At 31.8% G+C, this 21,026-nt stretch overlaps 1 protein-coding gene across 1 annotated transcript in view; it reads left to right on the top strand.

Annotated features, from left to right (window-relative positions):
• LOC126885109 (facilitated trehalose transporter Tret1-like) overlaps positions 1 to 21,026 on the top strand; it is an 85,667-nt gene that overhangs the window by 25,634 nt on the left and 39,007 nt on the right. The window contains exon 2 of the mRNA XM_050651536.1: positions 5,274 to 6,104. Coding sequence (XP_050507493.1) covers positions 5,274 to 6,104 — 831 coding nt within the window. The remainder of the gene's footprint in view (positions 1 to 5,273; positions 6,105 to 21,026) is intronic.

Genomic DNA, 21,026 nt, shown 5'->3' on the forward strand with positions numbered 1-21,026 from the left:
CATAGTTTTTGAGGGTTAAAAATGGCCGATTTCGCAATTTTTCAATTTTTAATCGCTTATATGTCAAAAACTATCATTCTTATAGAAAAGTTACTAAGGACCTTTTCTGTTTGGAATGATCCGAAAAACCTAAAAAAACTTTTTTCCATGCAAAAAAAATAATTTTAGCAAAAAAACAAAAAAAAACGTTTTTAAAAAATTTTTGACCACCTTTTGGTCCTGGCAACATGCAAATTTGTTAAAAGGAGTCCTTTTTGAGTAAGATTGTGCAAAAAATCCGAATTAGAATATTTTTCCTAGCGGATGCGCAGTGGCTTTCTGGACTACTGGTATAGGGGAGTGCATATTGATTTTAACTTCGGAAAAATCAAAGAGGATAGAACTTTTTGTAATTTCATTAAGAAATTTTTAATAAGCAACATATAAAAAAGTTCTACTCGAGAAGTGGGTGCTTCATTTTTTATGAAACAAATGAACTGCGACATTAGATGATTTTTTAAATAACTCCAAAAATATAAATTTTAGAAAAAAACTGACTTAACCATTGAAAATTTCAGAAATTTTTACAAAAAAAACCTTATATAAAGATTTTTCGAAAATTGAATCGGTAGCTTCTATAATTTTTTATTTATAACGCTAAAGTCACCCTTGTCACAAACATTGGCGCACTGTAAACTAGCGTACGGCGAAGTGCACGGTTGAGTTACTTTAATGTAATTCTTTTTCTGATCTATCAAATGAAATTTTAGAAACTGAACATGAAAGAAAAATAATTAAGCTATCTTACGATTATAATAAAAAGAAATAAAATGTATGGGTATAAGTACGGTGTGGACTGAAATGAGACTTACATGAATTTTGTTTAAAAATGATTTAAAAATGTGTAACTAATACAATTTTTCTTATAAAACTCTCAATTTTGCACAACTTACCTTTCAAACATCTTACTAAACGAAGTTTTATTTAAAAAAAAAAAACTCAAAAATTTAATTCATATCATACGACGGCTCAAAAAATGTAATTTTTGAAAACTTCATAGTTTTACATAATTAACACCACTTTTTTAAGAAGGTATTACGCAAGTTTGAACAGCTCTATTACAGTTTTATAGGTATAGTACTTTTTAAAGTTTAGGATGTAGTCATTAAAATGCACTAAATTGTTTTACTTTAGAAATGAAATACACTAGGTATTTCTTTTTGAGAAAATTAAGAAAGATAACAAAAACGTAATACAAAAACCGAAAATTACCAGCAAAAAAATGTTTATACAAAGTGATCAAAACTTTTTTCTGTAAAACTTACCTAAAATACAATTAGCAATAAGCTTCAACAATAATAAATGTTCAACAAAAAAAATTTTTTAGCTCTTATACAGTATGTCTGCGTAACTTGGAACCTATTGATAACTTTTTTATTATCAGTCTTACAAAAAAAAATTATTCTTTATAAAATACTCTGCATCCTATATGATCTAAGATACAACTATCAAATATAAAATTTTATTAATTTTATACGTGGTATGTCAAAAAATATGAATTTCACTCAAGAATAAAGTACCTCTATAATTCACAATATCGAAAATTTTTATTATGAAAAGTTGTTTGGAATTAAAAGATATGTTTCAGTGTTCAATTATATCCTTCTAATTAAAATATTGTGAATAATAAAGGCACTTAACTCTTAACAAAAAATCATATTTTTTACTACTTCATATAAAACTGAAAATGTTTGATATCTGATGGTTATATTTTAAATTTTAGATTTTTTCATAAAATTGATAATAAAATAGTTACAATAATTGAAATAAAATGATGATGGGTATTCGTAATTTGACAAAAAATTGAATTTTTTTTCGATTAGAATGATGTATTTGCATATTAAAATATAGTTTTTAATTTCAAACAACTTTTCATAATAGCATTATAATAGCATAATAGCATAGGAATAATAACATTCCACGTGAGTATAACCTAATATTTTTTTAACCCTAGTCAAAATTTCAACATCTTTGCCTTTTTTATCAGGTTATATTCATTTTAGGTAAGCACTGATGATGACTGGTAAACCAGTCGAAAATTAGTTATGTGAATTTGATGTGGCCCTTTTAAGGGTTTTTTTAAATATACCTTTTATACAGGATTTACTGTTTTTTGTATCACATGGTATACAGCCAACTACAGGAAAACTTTTTCTTGTGGATTTTGATATTTTTAAAATTATTTATACAAAACAATTGTTATTGTTTAAACAATTAATAAACAATTAGCGGCCAAATCTGCGAGTAGAACTTTTTACTTAAACATGTATATAAACTAACAAAAAAAGTTTTAGAAAAATATAACCTTGTTTGAATTATTCCGAAACAATGCATATTTTGGTTCTAATTGCACTCCCCTATAATTTTTAAACAATCCTGCAAAAATCAGCTGTAAGGGTATAAATTTTATGACTCTTTATGATGTCACCAAATTATTACAGTCATAAAATGTATACCCATACAGCTGATTTTTGCAGGATTGTTTGATAAAATTACTTACAAATTTATAGGCCTGGATCCCGCGTACCAAAAAAAGTTTATTAATAGCAGCTGAAATGCTTTTAATAGCTTAACGGTGTCTAGTCGGACAAACTTTGATGTATAGGAACACTGGAACAGGGGAAGTTTTAATTGTGGAACGTCATTATAATTATTGTGGAACGTGTCATTCTGACAAGTTTATGCTTGTGACAACTAGCAAATTGTTTTTAAGTTTATTCAATAGCAAACTGGAGTGCATGAAAAAATGTTTGTCCTGGTGTATATGTTGGGCATTTTAATAAGCCCGACACGTAGAAAATGTCAAATGACAGGAATTATATTGGTGGTAAATACCAGTCTGATTTTTGCACGAGAGGTTAATGAATGGGTAATAAATCAATTGGCCGACAGTCCTGTCCGACAAAATACATGGGACGTTTTCGTAGTCTGACGTTCGAAACGTGTAACCTCTTCCACAATTAAAACTTCCCCTGATCCAGTGTTCCCGCACATCAAAGTTTGTCCGAATAGACACCGTTAAGCTATTAACAAATTTTCAGCTTACTATTAATCAACATTTTTTGGTACGCGGGATCCAGGTCTATTACGGGTAATATTGTTCGACAAATGTTTAAGGGTAGGTAGGTACTCTAGTTGTCGGGCGCTCCAAATTTGGCAATTTCATGCATTTTCTCTCCACCTCCCACCGAAAATTTTCCGTATTAGGAAAGTTGTGCGATACGACATGAATAGCTGTATGAACTGGGGGAGATAACCATATTCTTTTTATTGTGGACCCAATGTATAGAAGCTGTACATTGTTCGGGATGATTTCTAAATTCAACTTATTTAAGTTAATGGAATACTTATTACAACCAACCAAGGAAAACTAGCCACAATGCTGACTCAACTATCGCACGCATCAGGGAAGATAGGATTAAAAATATACATGAGTAAAACAAAAATCATGAAAAATACAAATGACAGAATAAATATAAATATAAATAATGTCAACATTGAGGTTGTTGACGCATACAGTACGGTGCAAATGAAAGGAATAAATTCGTTATTTCGTAAACCCCGACTTTAAGGAAAAATCCCTAAACAGGTCGATTTTTATTTTTAAATTATGATATTCTGGGAATATATTACACAAGTGACGTCATCCATCTGGGCACGATGACGTCATGGATGATTTTTTTAAATGAGAGTGGAGGGTCGTGTGCTAGCTCATTTTAAAGGTTATTCAATGCTCTATTCACTAATATAAACATTAATATCGTTATTTGTACAGTGTGTCCAAAAACAATTTTTTTATAGTAAATTATTTGACAAAAAAAGAAGAATGTATGCGATTTATTTAATTCAAAATACATTTGCTACTGTCAGAAAACAGGAAAAAAATGTTTATTCAAAAAATTAACATTGCTTTTCGCTTAAATTAATTGTTCAAACTTCCAGAACGCGCAAGTGCCCAGCGGGAGCTGGTTTGAACATTAAATTTACGCGAAAAGCAATGTTTATTTTTCAAATAAACATTTTTTTCTGTTTTATGATAAAAGTAAAATGTATTTTGTATTAGATAAATTACATACATTCTTCTTTTTTGTCAATTAATTTAATTTAAACATTTTTTTTGGACAAATACTACTTTTGGACAAATGTACAAATAATTATGTTAATGTTTACATTACCGAATAAAGAATTGAATAACCTTTCAAATGAGCTAGCACACGACCCCTATTCTTATTTATAAAAATTATCAATTACGTCATCACGCCCAGATAAATGACGTCACGCTTGTGATATATATGCTAAAATATCATAATCTAAAAATAAAAATCGACCTGTTTCGGGATTTTTCCTTAGTGTCGCCGGTTTACGAAATAAGAATTTATTCCTTTCACTTGCACCATACTGTATACATATACATATACCTGGGTCAAATAATCAAAGCTAATAAAGAGAACCAAACAATTGAAATACAGAGAAGAATCCGATTGGTATGGGCAGCGTTTGAAAAGTTAAGATGGATACTAAAAAGCACAAAGATACAACAGTATATACCTATCTAAAAACCCGTGTATTTGACCGGTGCATAAAGCCTGTTCTGAAGTATGGCTCAGAATCGTGGACATTAACAAAGGTCAACATAAACAAAATAGAAATAACTCCGAGAAAAAACAAAAAGATCCATGTTGGGAATAAAACTATAAGACAGAAAATCAAACAAATAGATAAGACAGAAAACAAAAGTAAAAAATGTAACTGAACATATAACAGGGTTAAAATGGAGATTTGCGGGCCACAGTGCGAGACAGGAAGATAAAAGATGGAATGCTGAAATACAAAACTGGAGACCGTGGACAGGAAGAAGAGGAAGAGGAAGACCTCAGATGCGATGGAAGGACGATATTGTAAAAGCTGCAGGAACTAACTGGAAAAGCGCAGCCAAGGACAGACGAAAATGGAAAGATTTGAGGAAGGCCTATGTACAAAGCTGGATAGAAATGGGCTAAAGAAGAAGAAGAAGTTAATGCAGCTCAAATTAATTTTTAATAAATTTGAGATGTTTGTCTTTTATTGGGATATCGATTTCACTATTATCTTACCTTTGGACATGGATCCATATTTATATTTTAAAAATCAGGGAAAAAAATTACAAAATGTGACAATTTAAAAAAATATCCCTTACTACAATTCCTTGCAATCTTATAATTTTAAAATTAATGACATGATTTTACTTTTTACAGGATGTCTTCTCATGGCACTGACTATACTTTCCCAAATGTCCATTATGTTTGCCATTCGCTACCATAGAGGACACGTACAATTTCCAGTACATATGATAAATTGGCTGTTCGTAACATTAGGAATTGGAAATATTTTTGGATCAGTTGTTTTTTCCTTTTTGGCAGAAAAAGTAGGAAGAAAACATACTCTGACTGCATTGGGTGTACAATTTGGGTTGTCATTTTTTATGTCTGAGTTAAGCATACACTCTGCAGTCTTATTTATTTCTAAATTTATCGCTGGTTTATCAGTTGGTGGAACTTATGTTGTTGTACCGATATACATTGGAGAAGTTGCAGAAAAGACTTCACGAGGCAGACTAATCGCGCTGATGTATCCATCTTTGGCAATAGCTAATTTCTTTGTTATTGGCTTTTTAGAACCATTAGGTGGATATGGTTTATCATCTATACTTAATTATATCTCTGCCTCTGTTGCAATTATTGCGACCATTTTATCGGTAACCCTAGTAGAAGAAAGCCCATTTTATTATTTAACAATAGGACGTGAGCTTGCTGCAAAATCAAGTTTAGTAAAATTAAGAAGTAATCACTCAAATCATCAAATGGAGTTTAATGAAATTCAAAATAAAGTTCAACCTGATATTCCCGATATTGAAGTAGGAGAGAAAGTTAGTACTTTCGTAAAATACAGTTGGCTTAAACCTTTATTATTGATGACCGGAATCCTTGGTTTAAGATCATTGTCTGGGTTAAGTTCCAGTAATTTTTTTATGACGCATATTTTACAATCTGGGGACTGGGACTGGAAGCTAATCATGATTTTGTTTAGTAAGTATATTTCAAATTATTAATTTTATTGAGACACTAATAAACAAATGGCTTTATGGAGCATCTTGTAATTTGACTTTAAAATATCATTTATAATTCCGAGTCCCCGAGTGGGAAAGTTTTGGGGAAGTTCTGGTTTATTTCATTATATATGTCTTTTGGGCTGCTCAATCCGAATATATTATGAGGTTTGCGGACAAAATTTCGTTACGGAACATTGAGTAAATCGCAAAAAAAGCGAAAAATTTCTGCTTTTTCCCGCTTTTTTTGCTTAAATCTCGAAAACTGTTAACTTTTAGTAAATGGCCTGTCAACAAAAATTAAAATACTTGAAATTCTTTACAAACATCACTATTTACTTTTTTTCAGACGAACCTTTCGGTCTAAAGTGCAAGTTGAAAATTGCCAATTTTTAACGGTATCTGCAAAACCCACTTTTAACATTTCAAAACTTTATTTTTTATTAGAAAGCTGCCATTTGATAAATTTCTCCTAGTTTTATGCACAAATAAACAAAAAGAAAAAAAGTTAAAATTGTACAAATTCAGTATCATAAAAGGTATGATTCTAACACAATAAAACTTAAAATATCGTGATTATTAATATTACAAATTAAAATACAAAACAAATTAAAATACAAAATGTTGTAAAGATACCTAATATAAAATTATATGACTCGTTGTCTTTTAGAAGGTCCCGGTTGTGGTTTTCCGGTGACGATGGGTCCCGATATAATATATTCTGCTTGTTCTAAAAAATAAAAGATGGTGTCAGTTCTAAAGGAGAGATGACGATTGCAAAATAGATTGTGAGATTAAACATACCTTCCGCATTGTGCTGAGGTTCTTCAATGGCATCATTGAATCAATGGCAGCAATCAGATCCTGACTCAGGGTCTGATTGCTGCTTCGTCAGCGTCATGGGTCGTTCTCATGGAAAATAAAAGAAGTAGTGAGATACTGACTTGCGATCATATATCAAGGAGAGATGAATGATTACGAAATAACTTCTGAGATTCTACATTCATCTGTCTCTTTCTTCAGTCTCTTCTACGTCTATATCATAGCTATTCTCCGGGGGCTCAACGTTGTCACACAGTCCTTTGCATTATGGAGGCCCGCCTTTCTGCATCCACAATTGCGTTGGCAGCGCAATTTACGTTTACAAGAAATATACCATAGTAGTGAGTTTGGTGCAGGGTCCAAAGTGGTTGGAACTGGCACGATACCACTAGTAGTTTTTTTCCAACCCCATTTACCTGGATTTTTTTGTTGCTCGTCAAGTGTTGCTTGATATACAGATAAGAATTGCTGCATCTAATAGTAAACTCAAAGAGCCCGCTCAGACTGCAGACTTTTTATCGGCCGATAGTTTAGTCGGCTTCTTAATAAATACAGAAAGATATGCAGATGCGCATGAATTGGGATACACAGCATCTCAATAAACATCATATTACAAATAAACCTTTTAATAATTAAATGCCCGTGATAATGTTTGTTTAATAAATACGAGTAACCTAGTTTTGCATGCTAGTATTTGATACAAGGTCGAGTTGCAATAATATTCAGTGGGTGTTTATTAACAGTCAGCACTTTAAATCACGGTCACCTCGGCTTACCAAAACAGTAAATAAACAATAACCGACTTTAATTATATTTTTACGAGAACAGATAAATCAATTAGCAGTTGAGATTCGACGGGGTAACATCGATTTTAAGTAAATAATATACCACCAGTTATTTTCTGTGATATATTTAACGTGTAAATAAATGTCTTAACAACGAACTATATTTACTACATCAACCCTCATAGTCGGGGTAACCACCCCTCAGTATCCAGGGTGGCTCAGAAGGCGGGAGCCACCATATGGCGATCCAAGACCAGGCGAGAACTCAGAACTAGCAGTCTAGGACGAGTATAGAAATGGAGAAAAACGTCAATTTTCCGGCACCTCGACCACCCTAGACAACAGTGTGGTACCTACATGGAAATAATGGAGACATCAGGCCGACGCGGAACTGAATGGAATGGAATGGAGACGGAACTACCATATGGAACATCGTGGGACAATGGAAAATGGACAATAGTACGGAACGTGCAGCGAGAACTTTTTGGTGATACGAACACAGACGTTTAAAGTGGTAAGTCCATATTATCTATTTTTATGGTATTTCCTGATTCGTATAATATAAAGTATAAAGTATAAAGTAATATTAACGTAATTATAATTTAAGACGCACATTACCTTTTAAGTTTTACCTATTTTTACTTAATTATTCTATTTTAATTTCCTTATGATACCAATATTTATCAAAATATACAGAATTTTTTTTAACCCTGATATTAGTTATTTATAGGACGTAATGATACATTTTATTTGATACTGATTTTTATATGATTTTTTTATATATTTACCAACATATTTTATCTTTGCTGATTCTTATCCATTTATTATTTGACTACTGATTTTTATTACATTTGTATTGGCTAAGCAGTAGACCCCTTTTAATGGTGATTTATATTGAGTGATATACTGATTTTTTTTTATGGCAATTTACTAAATTTTTTACTATTTTTGACATAATATTTTTCATATATATTTACTATACCTCGTAAGACTGTCAAATTTATGCGTTCGTTACGGGTACAGGAATAAGAAAATTATGAATAAATGAGTAGCAACAAAGTTACTTGGGAAGATTTCATCAAAATAGTTGAGGAGATTACGCAAGAAGTAACAAGACAAAGTAGAAGGGTCTTGAAGAAGAAAGTACCTAAATCTAAGGATATACAAGAAGAAGTAACGACACAGCTAATTAAATTGTATAACAAATTCACACATTTAACGAAGAAAAATTGGGAAGCGCTATCGGACAAACAAAGAGAAGCGTGCAACAAATATTTCGGAAAAATAAGAGACAAAGTTATACGCTCATTTCAAGCTGTAAACTTAAGGACAGTAGTTCCAAGTTCAATACATCAACTAATCGACAAGGAAATAGAGGAGGAACAAAGCGACGAAGAAGTAGATGAGGAAAAAAGTGACGGGGAGATAGAGGAAAATTGACGAGGAAATAAAAGAGGGAAAAAGCGACATAAAACAAGAGATAAAAATATTAAACATGGCTCTGACAATCAACGAATTTTTGAATATTGCAAGCAAGATATTGCCCAACGAGTTTGATGGAAGCGCAGGGAAATTACAACCATTTTTAGACGCATTAGAGTTACTTGGAAAAATAGCAGAAGGACATGAAGAAACAGCAATAACATTAATAAAAACAAGATTGACTAATAAGGCTAGAAATCTGATAACTACAGAGGATACTAGGAAACTAAGAAACAGGAAACCAACGGAATTATTCCAACAGAGGATATAGACAATTCAACAACCAAACCTACAGAGGAAACCAGAGAGGAGGACGAAACAGAAACGTAAGGCTACTTGAGTTAGAAGACAGCCAAGAGGAAACAGAAAACCAGCAGTTGGGGTTTTGAATGAACGAAACAAGGAAAGTACACAGTCAGAAGTGGAATATAATATTTACAACTTCGACTTAAACCTAACGAATTTTGTACGAATGAAAACAGGAATCCTAGAAAACACAAATACCTTTATCATAGACACAGGAGCTGATATTTCAATACTAAAATGTTCACACGATTTTATGAAGGAACATGTGAAACCAAACACAAAAGCGAAAATAAAAGGAGTAACTAAAGGAGAATTACAAACAATGGGAGAAGTTGAAACAACACTAGAAGTAAAAGGATCTCGATTTGAGCATATCTTTCAATTAGTGGAACCTAGCTTTCCTATTCCAACCGACGGAATCATTGGGAGAGACTTCATTTCAAATTTTCAATGCATACTAGACTATGCTAACCTTAAAATGCACATTAAAGAGGACAACGATTGTTACATTAGTACAAACATTTTGGATAATATAGATAATGACACGATAATAATACCGCCTAGATGTGAAATTTACAGAATCGTAAAAATTTTTCAAACGCTGAAGAACGACAGGATAGTGGAACAACAAGAAATACAACCAGGAATATTCATAGCGAGAGCAATTATTTCAAGTAATAATCCGTACATCAAAATTTTGAACACAACCTACGAAACAGTAAAAGTAGAGACAAACGAAATCAAAACATTAGACATTAAATTATTCAACATATATAGACTGATCAACGACAGCAAGGATAGGAAAAAGGAATTACGGGAATCATTGAAGTTAGACATTCCAGAATACATACGCGATAAGTTAGTATCTTTATGTGAAGATTATTCAGATATATTCGCCCTAAGGCACGACATGCTAACATGTAACAACTTCTACGAGCAGAAACTGAGAGTTAAAGACCAAACTCCGGTATACATTAAAAACTATAGGACACCTCATGCACAAACAGAGGAATTAAACCGGCAAGTGCAAAAACTGAGAGACCAAGGAATAATAGAACCGTCTACATCAGAATACAACAGCCCAGTAGTACTGGTACCGAAAAAGGCGATAGATGGAAATAAAGCATGGAGATTATGCATAGATTTTAGACAACTGAACAAGAAAATAGTCACAGACAAATTTCCTTTACCAAGGATAGACTCGATACTAGATCAACTAGGAAGAGCAAAATGGTTTTCAGTTATAGACTTAATGTCAGGTTTTCACCAGATACCATTAGAAAAATCATCGAGAAAATACACATCGTTTAGCACAGAAAATGGAGCATTTCAATTTACCAGATTACCTTTTGGATTAAATGTAAGCCCAAATAGCTTTTCAAGGATGATGTCAATAGCATTTTCGGGATTAACACCAGACAAAGCATTTCTTTACATGGACGATATAGTAGTGATAGGAATATCTGAAAAACATCACCTAGACAACCTTAAAAAGACATTTGAGACATGTCGAAAATTAAATTTGAAACTTAACCCAGGAAAATGTCAATTTTTTAGAAGAGAAGTAACATATTTAGGACATGATCTTTCTCAGGAAGGAGTATCACCAGACAAAGCAAAATATGCAACGATTGAACAATACCCGACACCTAAGACAGCGGAAGAAACAAAAAGATTCGTAGCATTTTGTAACTATTATAGACGTTTTATTCAAAATTTTGCTGAAATATGCAGACCACTCAACAGATTATCAAGAAAAGGAGTAGAATTTTTTTGGTCAGAAGAATGTGAAAAAGCATTCAATAAGCTTAAATCATCTCTGATGAAGCCACCGATCCTAAAATATCCAGATTTCAATAAACAATTCATCCTAACAATAGACGCATCCAACGAGAGTTGTTCAGCAATTTTAAGTCAAGATTATAACGGAATAGACCTACCTATAGTATACGCATCACGAAGTTTTAATAAAGGAGAATGTAATAAACCTATAATCGTTAAGGAATTACTAGCGATTCATTGGGGAATTAATCATTTCAAATGTTATTTATATGGAGCACCAACATTTTTAGTAAAAACGGATCATAAACCACTAACACATATATTTGCAATGAAAGAACCAACTTCGAAACTTACAAGAATCAGATTAGAGTTAGAGGAATACGATTTCGAAATAGAATACATAACAGGGAAAATAACTATGCAGATAGTCTTTCAAGAATAACATTACATCAACTAAAGAACCTATACATAGACAATACCCATATATTAGCTATAACACGAGCTCAAGCAAGAGAAAATAAGAAGGAAGCAAGGCAAACGAAGGCAGAAAGCGAACTCGCACTACAGCCAGAAGCCCACAAACAGACAGTAAGAAAGGTATTAATAATTTAGAGGCGCATAGACTACCAATTTTGTCTTTTGGAGCAGAACTAATCTCACCAAGGCTGAGCATTAGGGTCAAAAACAAAATAAAGTGCAGCAAGAGCATAGCCACAGGTTTCAATCATTTCGATTTAAACCAAATGTTGGCACAGCTTGATAAGCTGGCGGTAGAGAATGCAGTACGTAAAGTAAAAATATACGTAAACGATATTATTTTTAAAGTGTGCACAATTGAGGAATTTATTAAACAAGGAAACAAAATATTAAAGAATGTTGAAATATACATATGCGAAGTACCAGAAACAACCCTAACAACACACAACATTCCAGGAATGTACTACCAAAGTTCTATCAATATTTGAATGTCCTGGACATTTAGGGAACATTCGGTGAACATCTGTTTAAATTATTCCTGGAATGTTACCATAAGACATTCTGTGAACATACTACCAATGTTCCTATATTTTAAGTTGCGAAATAATACATACGTGTAACAGATACAACATTACTTATAACATACCAGACAAACTAAGTGACACTTTAGGCCTACAGTGCAATAATATGTCAAATTTAAAGAGTTTCCCAAGTTCAATTAATACAATATTATAAACATACAAATGTAATAAAAATTATTGTTCGCGAATATTCAATTTGGAATGCGATTTTGTTAATAAAAAAAATACTTATAACTTATGCAAAACCCAAGAGAGGCATTTATATTTATTTCTTTTGCGTTCATTTTCAAATTCGCCGTGCATATATTTTTGTGCATGGCGCTTGAGAGGGCATCACGTGACTAAAAACGACCAACCAACGACCTCGCTTCGGCCATCTTGGCATCTTCATCTTGGCCACCTTGCTTTGCCGTGGGTGGATCGTTGTTTCTATTATTTGTGCTTTTTAAGAATATTTTTTTAATTCGGATACTTTTATAATAGCTTTAATAGTATTATTAACATAGTGAATAAAATGGTGTCCTGTTTTTAACGCAGTTGGAGTAGCAGAAACAAATGTAGATAAAAAAATCTGCAGGAATAACGTTTCAATTATGACAGAAGCTCCAAACAAATGACTGTGAATGAAAAGCCCTATTAAAAGGTTAGTATGCAAATATGTAAACGAAGGCATGCCCTGTATTTCAGAAAATAAATTAATACTATTAATACCCTAATAATACTACATATTCATAAAAAATCTTTTAAGTAACCTAGATATAACAAAGTGAATAAAAGGCATAAATCAGAAGAATTATTGTTTTATTTTATAAGTTAATAATTGGTCATATCCATTTATTATTTTAATAATAATTGTGAATAAGCCACAAACTTCGCTTATTCCTAACTAAAATAGTAAATAGAGATAATAACAATAGGATTTGTAAAACTAAAGTAATTCTTTTTGCGTTTTTGCTAATGTATGCCTTTATAAATAGGATGGTAGACCACACACTATAATATGCAGTACCAACTAATGAATACACAGAATATTATAGTCGATTTGCTAAACTCAGTCTCAGTACTACTGAGTCTCAGACACAACTGGCTAGTGATTTTAGTAAATAATTTTGCCAATTTGGTAAAATTGGCAAAAAAAAAATAATAACTAAATAGTTAATAATTACTGTAATTTTGGCAAAATTGGCCAAAAACAAAAAAAATTACCTACTAAAATCACTAGCCAGTTGTGTCAGAGTTTGGGGAACCGACTATACTAATAAACAATTTCTAAGCTGTTTTATAATATTTTGTGAGTCCATTAATCATATTTTTTATTTAAAACTAAAATTTGTTAATAATGCTTAGTAATGCATATATTTTGTATTTTTAGCTTTCCAGAAGATCCTGCGAAGAAGACATGAAGTATAGATCAGATTTGTTAATAGAGGAGTATGTTCAAAACACTTTTTAGAAAAAGATATTGACAGAACTTCACTTTCATCTGTTCGTTTAAGAGACTGTGCTGTTCCAATAGCTTATGTCACACAGGTATATGCATTTTTTTTCTTGGTTTTAACATCTTTAAACGCGAAATACGCAATAGCTTATCGAATTGATGCCATGTTATTTTTCTTTATTAAGGTCTTTGTTTATTATTGTGTATGTGTATTAACAACAGAAACATTTTTGGTTATTCTTTTATTTTATTTTATATTTTGTCATCAAGTGTTCAGTCAATGTATGTAGTTTTCTTATGTACACCTTTATGGGTTTATACCTGGTGGATGTATATTTCAATAAATAAATAAATAAATAACCTAATTAATAATACAGTCTGTACAATATAGATACTGTTGTAATTCATTATCTACATCGGAGATCTAAGTTGACATTGTTGCCCAACTGCAAAAAATTTTTGAATTCATTTTAAGTCAAATATATCACATAATTATTGCGAAGTAGATTATACAACAAAACAGATTAATATTCAATGTAAATAAATAAAAACATCAGAAATAGAAAACAAGAATTAAGGTATAATCTTATGTTACAGTTATTAAGGTACCAAGGGTATTATAAGGATAATAACGCTTGAGGTCAATGGTGTTTTTAACAAGGGCCTGAGGGATATACGTTGACCGAAAGCGTTATTATTATAATACCTGTGGTGCCTTCAACGTTTAATGTCTGACTAAATTATTCTTTATATGCGAAAAATTTGAATGAATTTTGAATTGATTAGTTTTTAAATAAGTACATTTACCAGTAACAGTAGTAACATAATTGTGGTAACCATAGTTTTACTTAGGTTGATATTTGTCAACTTGACAGTATCTAAGTCGTTATTTAAATTTAATGCCCAAGGGCGTTATATCGTACTTAACAGACTTCGAAATGTCATTATTTGTCAAATAATGTACCAGTAGGACATTTAGGGCCGGTTGTTCGAACGCTAATCAACAATGATCATTATCAAATATTTAATTACTGTAACGAACTGTCAATGTCAACTTTGTTTGGGTTGCTGAAAACATAATTGATTACAATTATGAAATTACTTAATCAATTATGTTAATAATTGTTATGTTAATTGATCAACTAATCTCATAATTATAATAAATTATGTTTTCAGCAACCCAATAAAAGTTGGCATTGACAGTTTTGGTGACAGTAATTCAATATTTGATAGGGATCATTGTTGATTAGCGTTCGAACAACCGGCCCTAAAGTAAATAATAAAAACAATAAATATAATGAATACTAAATACTTATTTGTTTGTGAAAAATCTATTTCTTTGTGGCTTTTTTGTAATTAACTATTCTAATGAGGAAATAAGCCACAATTTACTTGAAAAAATAATTTTATTAAGGTTTCTACTTCCACGTCGGATGTCGTTGTCAAAATACAAAATGTTCATTATTATTATTTTATTTATTAAATATTATTTATTATTTATTTAAATATTATTTAATATTTATTTTTTTATTATTATTATTTATGCGTATTATTACCTGTAAATAATATTTCTTCTGATTGTTAATTGTAAAGGATAGAAAAATTACCTTTTATTTTATTTTCTTTTAGAATCAGCTGAGAGAAGTGGTCTACAAAAAACCAGAAAGGAAACAGAATATGTGGCTACGAAAAGCAAAAGAAAGGTTTACAAAGCAAATGTGACACATTTTTTTATAATATTTAGGAATGTCAGTAAATTACATTAAAAAATGTATGTAAAGATTTTTTGCAATAAAAATGTTTATATTTATCAAGGATGTATTATTTGGTATGGCCACATATCGTCAGTGATGTGACAATACCTCCTATCTGTTTTTTTCAAGAGATTTGTAAGATAGACTAAAAACTTGTTTCGGCCACCTCCTGTTTTCATATATTTTTTGACTTGTTTTGCAGTAAATAACTATCTATTTACTACAAAAAAGTCAGAATACGTACGAAAACAGAAAGTGACCTTAAAAAATGTTTTTCGTCTCCTGCAAACCTCATGAAAAAACATATAGGAGGTATTGTCACATTACTGACGATATATTTCAGTGAATGTCTAAAAAATATTCTGTGAATGTTCAAAGAACGTTCGTAGACATTCATGGAATGTTCTAACAAGACATTCAGTCTAAAAATATACTGTGAATGTCCAAAGAACATTCATGGAATGTTCCAACAAGACATTCAGTCTAAAAAATAGACTGTGAATGTCCAAAGAACATTCGTAGACATTCATGGAATGTTCCAACAGAACATTCTAAGAATATTTAAAATGCTGACACAGCACTTTCCTGGGACTTTCCAGGGACATTCGTGTGCATTTGGGGACATTCCAGGAATGTTTTCAATGTCCTGTGTGTACATTCTAGGAACATTCATGGAATGTTTTGTGTTATTAGGGAATAGAAGAAGACAAAGAAAAACACAGGCTAATAGAAGAATATCACAATCATCCGATGTTTGGAGGACACGTAGGAAATAACAGACTCGTAAAGAAGCTAAAAGCAAGATTTAGATGGAAAAATTTGGAAAAAGACGTAAGAAAATACGTTAAACAATGTCATAAATGTCAAATTAATAAACCGAAAAAAACACATGTCGAAGAATTCGTGATATCGGACACTTCTTCCAAACCATGGGACATAGTATATATAGATACGATAGGTCCATTCACTAAAAGTAACGAAGGTAATAGATACTGTATAACAATGTTGTGTGAACTTACTAAATACGCGGTCAGCATACCCGTGTGCAATAAAGAAGCAGATAAAATAGCCCGAGGAATTTTTGATCATTTCATACCAACATACGGACTCATGAAGCAAATAAGAACAGACCAAGACACAGAATATAAAAATGAAGTAATGCAGGAATTAACAAAGCTATTAAAAATAGAGCACAACTTCTCAACGGCATACCATCCACAGTCCATTGGAAGTTGCGAAAAACTACACAGAACACTAAACGAGTAGGTAAGAGCATTCATAGATGAAGACAGAGAAAATTGGGATGTGTGTTGCAGGATGTTCACATACTGCTACAATACAACCCCTAACGCGTACCATGGCTACACACCGTTTGAACTATTATATGGCAGGAAGGTTAACCTACCAGAAGACCTTACACAGGAGGTTCAACCATGTTACAATATAGATGCTTACTACAATGAGTTACGTTACAAACTACAAAGCGCACACGAGAGAGCTAGAACCTTCTTACTAAAGCACAAAAAAGAGCGACAAGAAAAGAATAAGCTCAAAGCAACACCACAACAATTTAAAATAGGAGACCTAGTCCTGGTAAAAAGGGAAGAGAATGGTAAGTTTGATAGTCTTTATGTAGGCCCTTTCACAATAACAGAGGTAAATAATGTTAATTGTAAGATCAGATCGGAAAACAATAAAATCAAGGAAATACATAAGAATAGACTATATGCTTACAATCCGAGAACACCGTGAGTGACAAGTGAAACGGGAACAGTCTAGATAACGAACATTTTCACTTTTATTTTTTGTATCTAATTAGTATTTATAGGAAAAATGTATATATTGTACTTCGTAAAACGCAGCAAGTAATTAGTGGTACTATTAGAAACATTTTCTTCCTTTTCCGTAGTCAGAAAATTTTCGGGGGAAGGGGAAGATGAATTGGGATACACAGCATCTCAATAAACATCATATTACAAATAAACCTTTTAATAATTAAATGCCCGTGGTAATGTTTGTTTAATAAATACGAGTAACCTAGTTTTGCATGCTAGTATTTGATACAAGGTCGAGTTGCAATAATATTCAGTGGGTGTTTATTAACAGTCAGCACTTTAAATCACGGTCACCTCGGCTTACAAAAACAGTAAATAAACAATAACCGACTTTAATTATATTTTTACGAGAACAGATAAATCAATTAGCAGTTGAGATTCGACGGGGTAACATCGATTTCAAGTAAATAATATACCACCAGTTATTTTCTGTGATATATTTAACGTGTAAATAAATGTCTTAACAACGAACTATATTTATTACATCAACCCTCATAGTCGGGGTAACCACCCCTCAGTATCCAGGGTGGCTCAGAAGGCGGGAGCCACCATACGCACATTCCACTGATTCAGTCTCGGTCGACAAAAAAGTTTGATGGGCTTACCCATCATGGACTTACCCAACCCATCTAAACTCTCGGCTGATTAAAAAGTCTGCAGTTTGCGGGGGCTCTAAGTGACTGTTCTAGTGCAGCAGATTCGGTAGGGGGTAATGCATGATACAATAACCCAAGATACGACACGCAGCGTTCCTAATTTAGTTCAAGTCGCGCATGACGTCACGTTGTGAGTAGATCCTTTACATTTCGAATGCATTACCATTATGATTTGGGGATTTTAGCTTTTAATAGCAGTTGTGAAATTTTCGAGAAGTGCTGTTTTGTTTATTATGAATACATATAATTATTGAGAACATAATCTAATAATAGAAATTAATTACAAACATGATTTTTTATTATTAGGCAAGATACGTCTCATTAGGTATATACTATACTGTGTATAATACACAGCGTTGCTCTCTACTGTTGTTCTGAAGCTATTTTCTTGTGGCATTTTTGTCATTAACTATTTTTAATGGGAAATAAGCCACAATTTTACCAAAAAAAAAAGATTTTATTAATGTCTCGACGTCCAAATCGGATGCCGTTCTCAAAATACAAAAAATGTTAATGAATTAAACAAAAATGTTGTTGCTTAGTAAAAAATTCTTCTAATAATTTATTTAATTTGACTCATTTATATCGGCAATTCAGACATAATATATTATACATTTTAAAGTAGAAGATTTTAAAATGATATTGCCAATTGTTCATTCGATTATATGAAATCAACCCCAACTCAAGAATACCCGTCAAAAAGAAAATCATAGCATGTGATCTGTCTTTAAAAATACAACCACATGACCACATGCAACGGTGACAGTAAAATTTTCGCATTAGAGATTCCATAGTAAATCACTAGTGAATACCAGGAAAAACCTCCTAATACTATCATGACATCCTAAGTATTAGATCTTACTATTGTTATCGTAAGTATTATATTAGAATCTGGTATTAGTTTTGAGAGTAAACTAAAGTAACACCTAATACTGACGATGTCGGGATGGTATCACGAGGTTTTTTCCTGGTTTTCCCTCGTAATTTACTATGTAATCTCTAACGCGAGAATTTTACTGTCACCGTTGCATGTGGTTGTATTTTTAAAGACAGACCACATACCCTATGATTTTTTTTTGTGGCAGATATTCTTGAGTTGGGGTTGATTTCATGTAATCGAATGAACAATTGGCAATATCATTTTAAAGTCTTCTACTTTAAAATGTATAATATGTCTGAATTGCCGATATAAATGAGTCAGATTAAATGAATTATTAGAAAAATTTTTTACTAAGCAACAACATTTTTGTTTAATTTATTAATATTTTTTGTATTTTGAAAAAGGCACCTGATTTGGACGTCGAAACGTTAATAAAATCATTTTTTAGTAAAATTGTGGCTTAATTCCCATTAAAAATAGTTGGTTGCTCTCTACCAGAACCCACTTTGCCTTTTCCCGCTTTGTCTAAATTTTGGGATGGAATAGCTTTTTTTTAAGGCATTGAAAATTTTTAGGAGAATATCCAAGCAGCTCGTGTTTCAGATTGCGTTCATAATCGTTGCTGTTACAATATGTTGAACAGATACGAGCGTTGTTAATGTTAAAATTGTCTGCACATTTACGTTTATATAATTGTTTTCACACACATCGCACTTTTTTGTCTTTTGGGAAACTAAAAAACTTGATATTCGTATCGAAACCTTGTGATTGATTACAACCAAAGACATTACAACCAAAAAAAAAGACATTACAACCAAACACGGCACACCTCATTTTTAATAAAAGTTTAACAAATTATAAGTAAAGTTCACTTTAAACAAAAAAATAAACAGCGTTTACACGACAACATTGAATTTAATGCTGTTCTACTCACCGAGCGACGTAGCTACGTAGGCCCTTCCCACCGACTCCATGTCATATCTTCAGTTATTGTATCATGGGGGTAATGAGGCAATGTTGGTCTTATTTTGTATGATGAACATACGTATTGCCTGTATCTCAAATCGTTCAGACTGATCTCTTTTTTTCTTCCATATAGAGCCATGAGAAACATATTTCCTGCTGTGGCAACCTCATTCTGATGTACATTAGGCTCTTTAAAACCCTCAATCGTTGGTTGCAAGTCTGCGTTCTTCTGCAGGTATTTAAAGAAATTTCAGTTTTCTCTGGTTAAGAAGCTATCCTAGCGTAAAAGTGCGAGATTCATATACTTTTTTAAGAATTTCTAAAATAAAAAGTATTTCAGCAATCGTTATGAAAATTTTCATGAGCATTTATCATAAAAAGAAGTATATTTAAACTAATTTTCATAAAAAGATATTGAAAATTAAACGATTTATCCGCAACCTACTGGCACTGTGAAAATAAAAATATAGCTCTACTTCTGCAGTGATTGGGACTAATAGAGATGCTGAAACATAAAACTTCAAAGTGATTATTGAAAAATAATTTATTTCCTATTGGCGATTCGGACTAAGATTGCAGCGCCAATGCGGTATCAAATTGAACCGAGATAAGAGCCATTTGGAGCCATTATTATTGTTTACATCTTATATTTTGCATTAGTGTTATGTACTTTTGAGTAGTTTTGTTCGTTTACCTATGATTTTGGAAGCAATAAAAAATTCAAGATACATCCTACAAATATAAATATCGAAAATATACAATAAAAAAATTGGCCGTTTTGATTTTATTAGTAGTTTTACATTTTTGACAACAGTCTATTAATAATGGAAATTTATTTTGAATTTTGCTTCGATATGTTGGCAAAAATAAAGTATAATTATTTTACGTAGGTACACTACTTTTGTAAAGAATAAAAGACATGTTAGTATTTTATTTACCTAATCATTCTACTGTATGTTGAAAGTAAATACATACCTACTTACACATTAACCCTCCTAAGGCGGTGGTTAGATTCTTACGTAAACAACGGTGCAGGGTGCATTTGCACCCCATATATCCATATTTTTTATAAATGAACGTCAGGGAAATTGATTTGAAAGATAATTAGGACGTTTTTTTATACTATCAAACATAATTT

Source organism: Diabrotica virgifera, chromosome 5 (assembly GCF_917563875.1).
Source record: "Diabrotica virgifera virgifera chromosome 5, PGI_DIABVI_V3a".
In the NCBI taxonomy this organism is placed as follows: Eukaryota; Metazoa; Arthropoda; class Insecta; order Coleoptera; family Chrysomelidae; genus Diabrotica; species Diabrotica virgifera.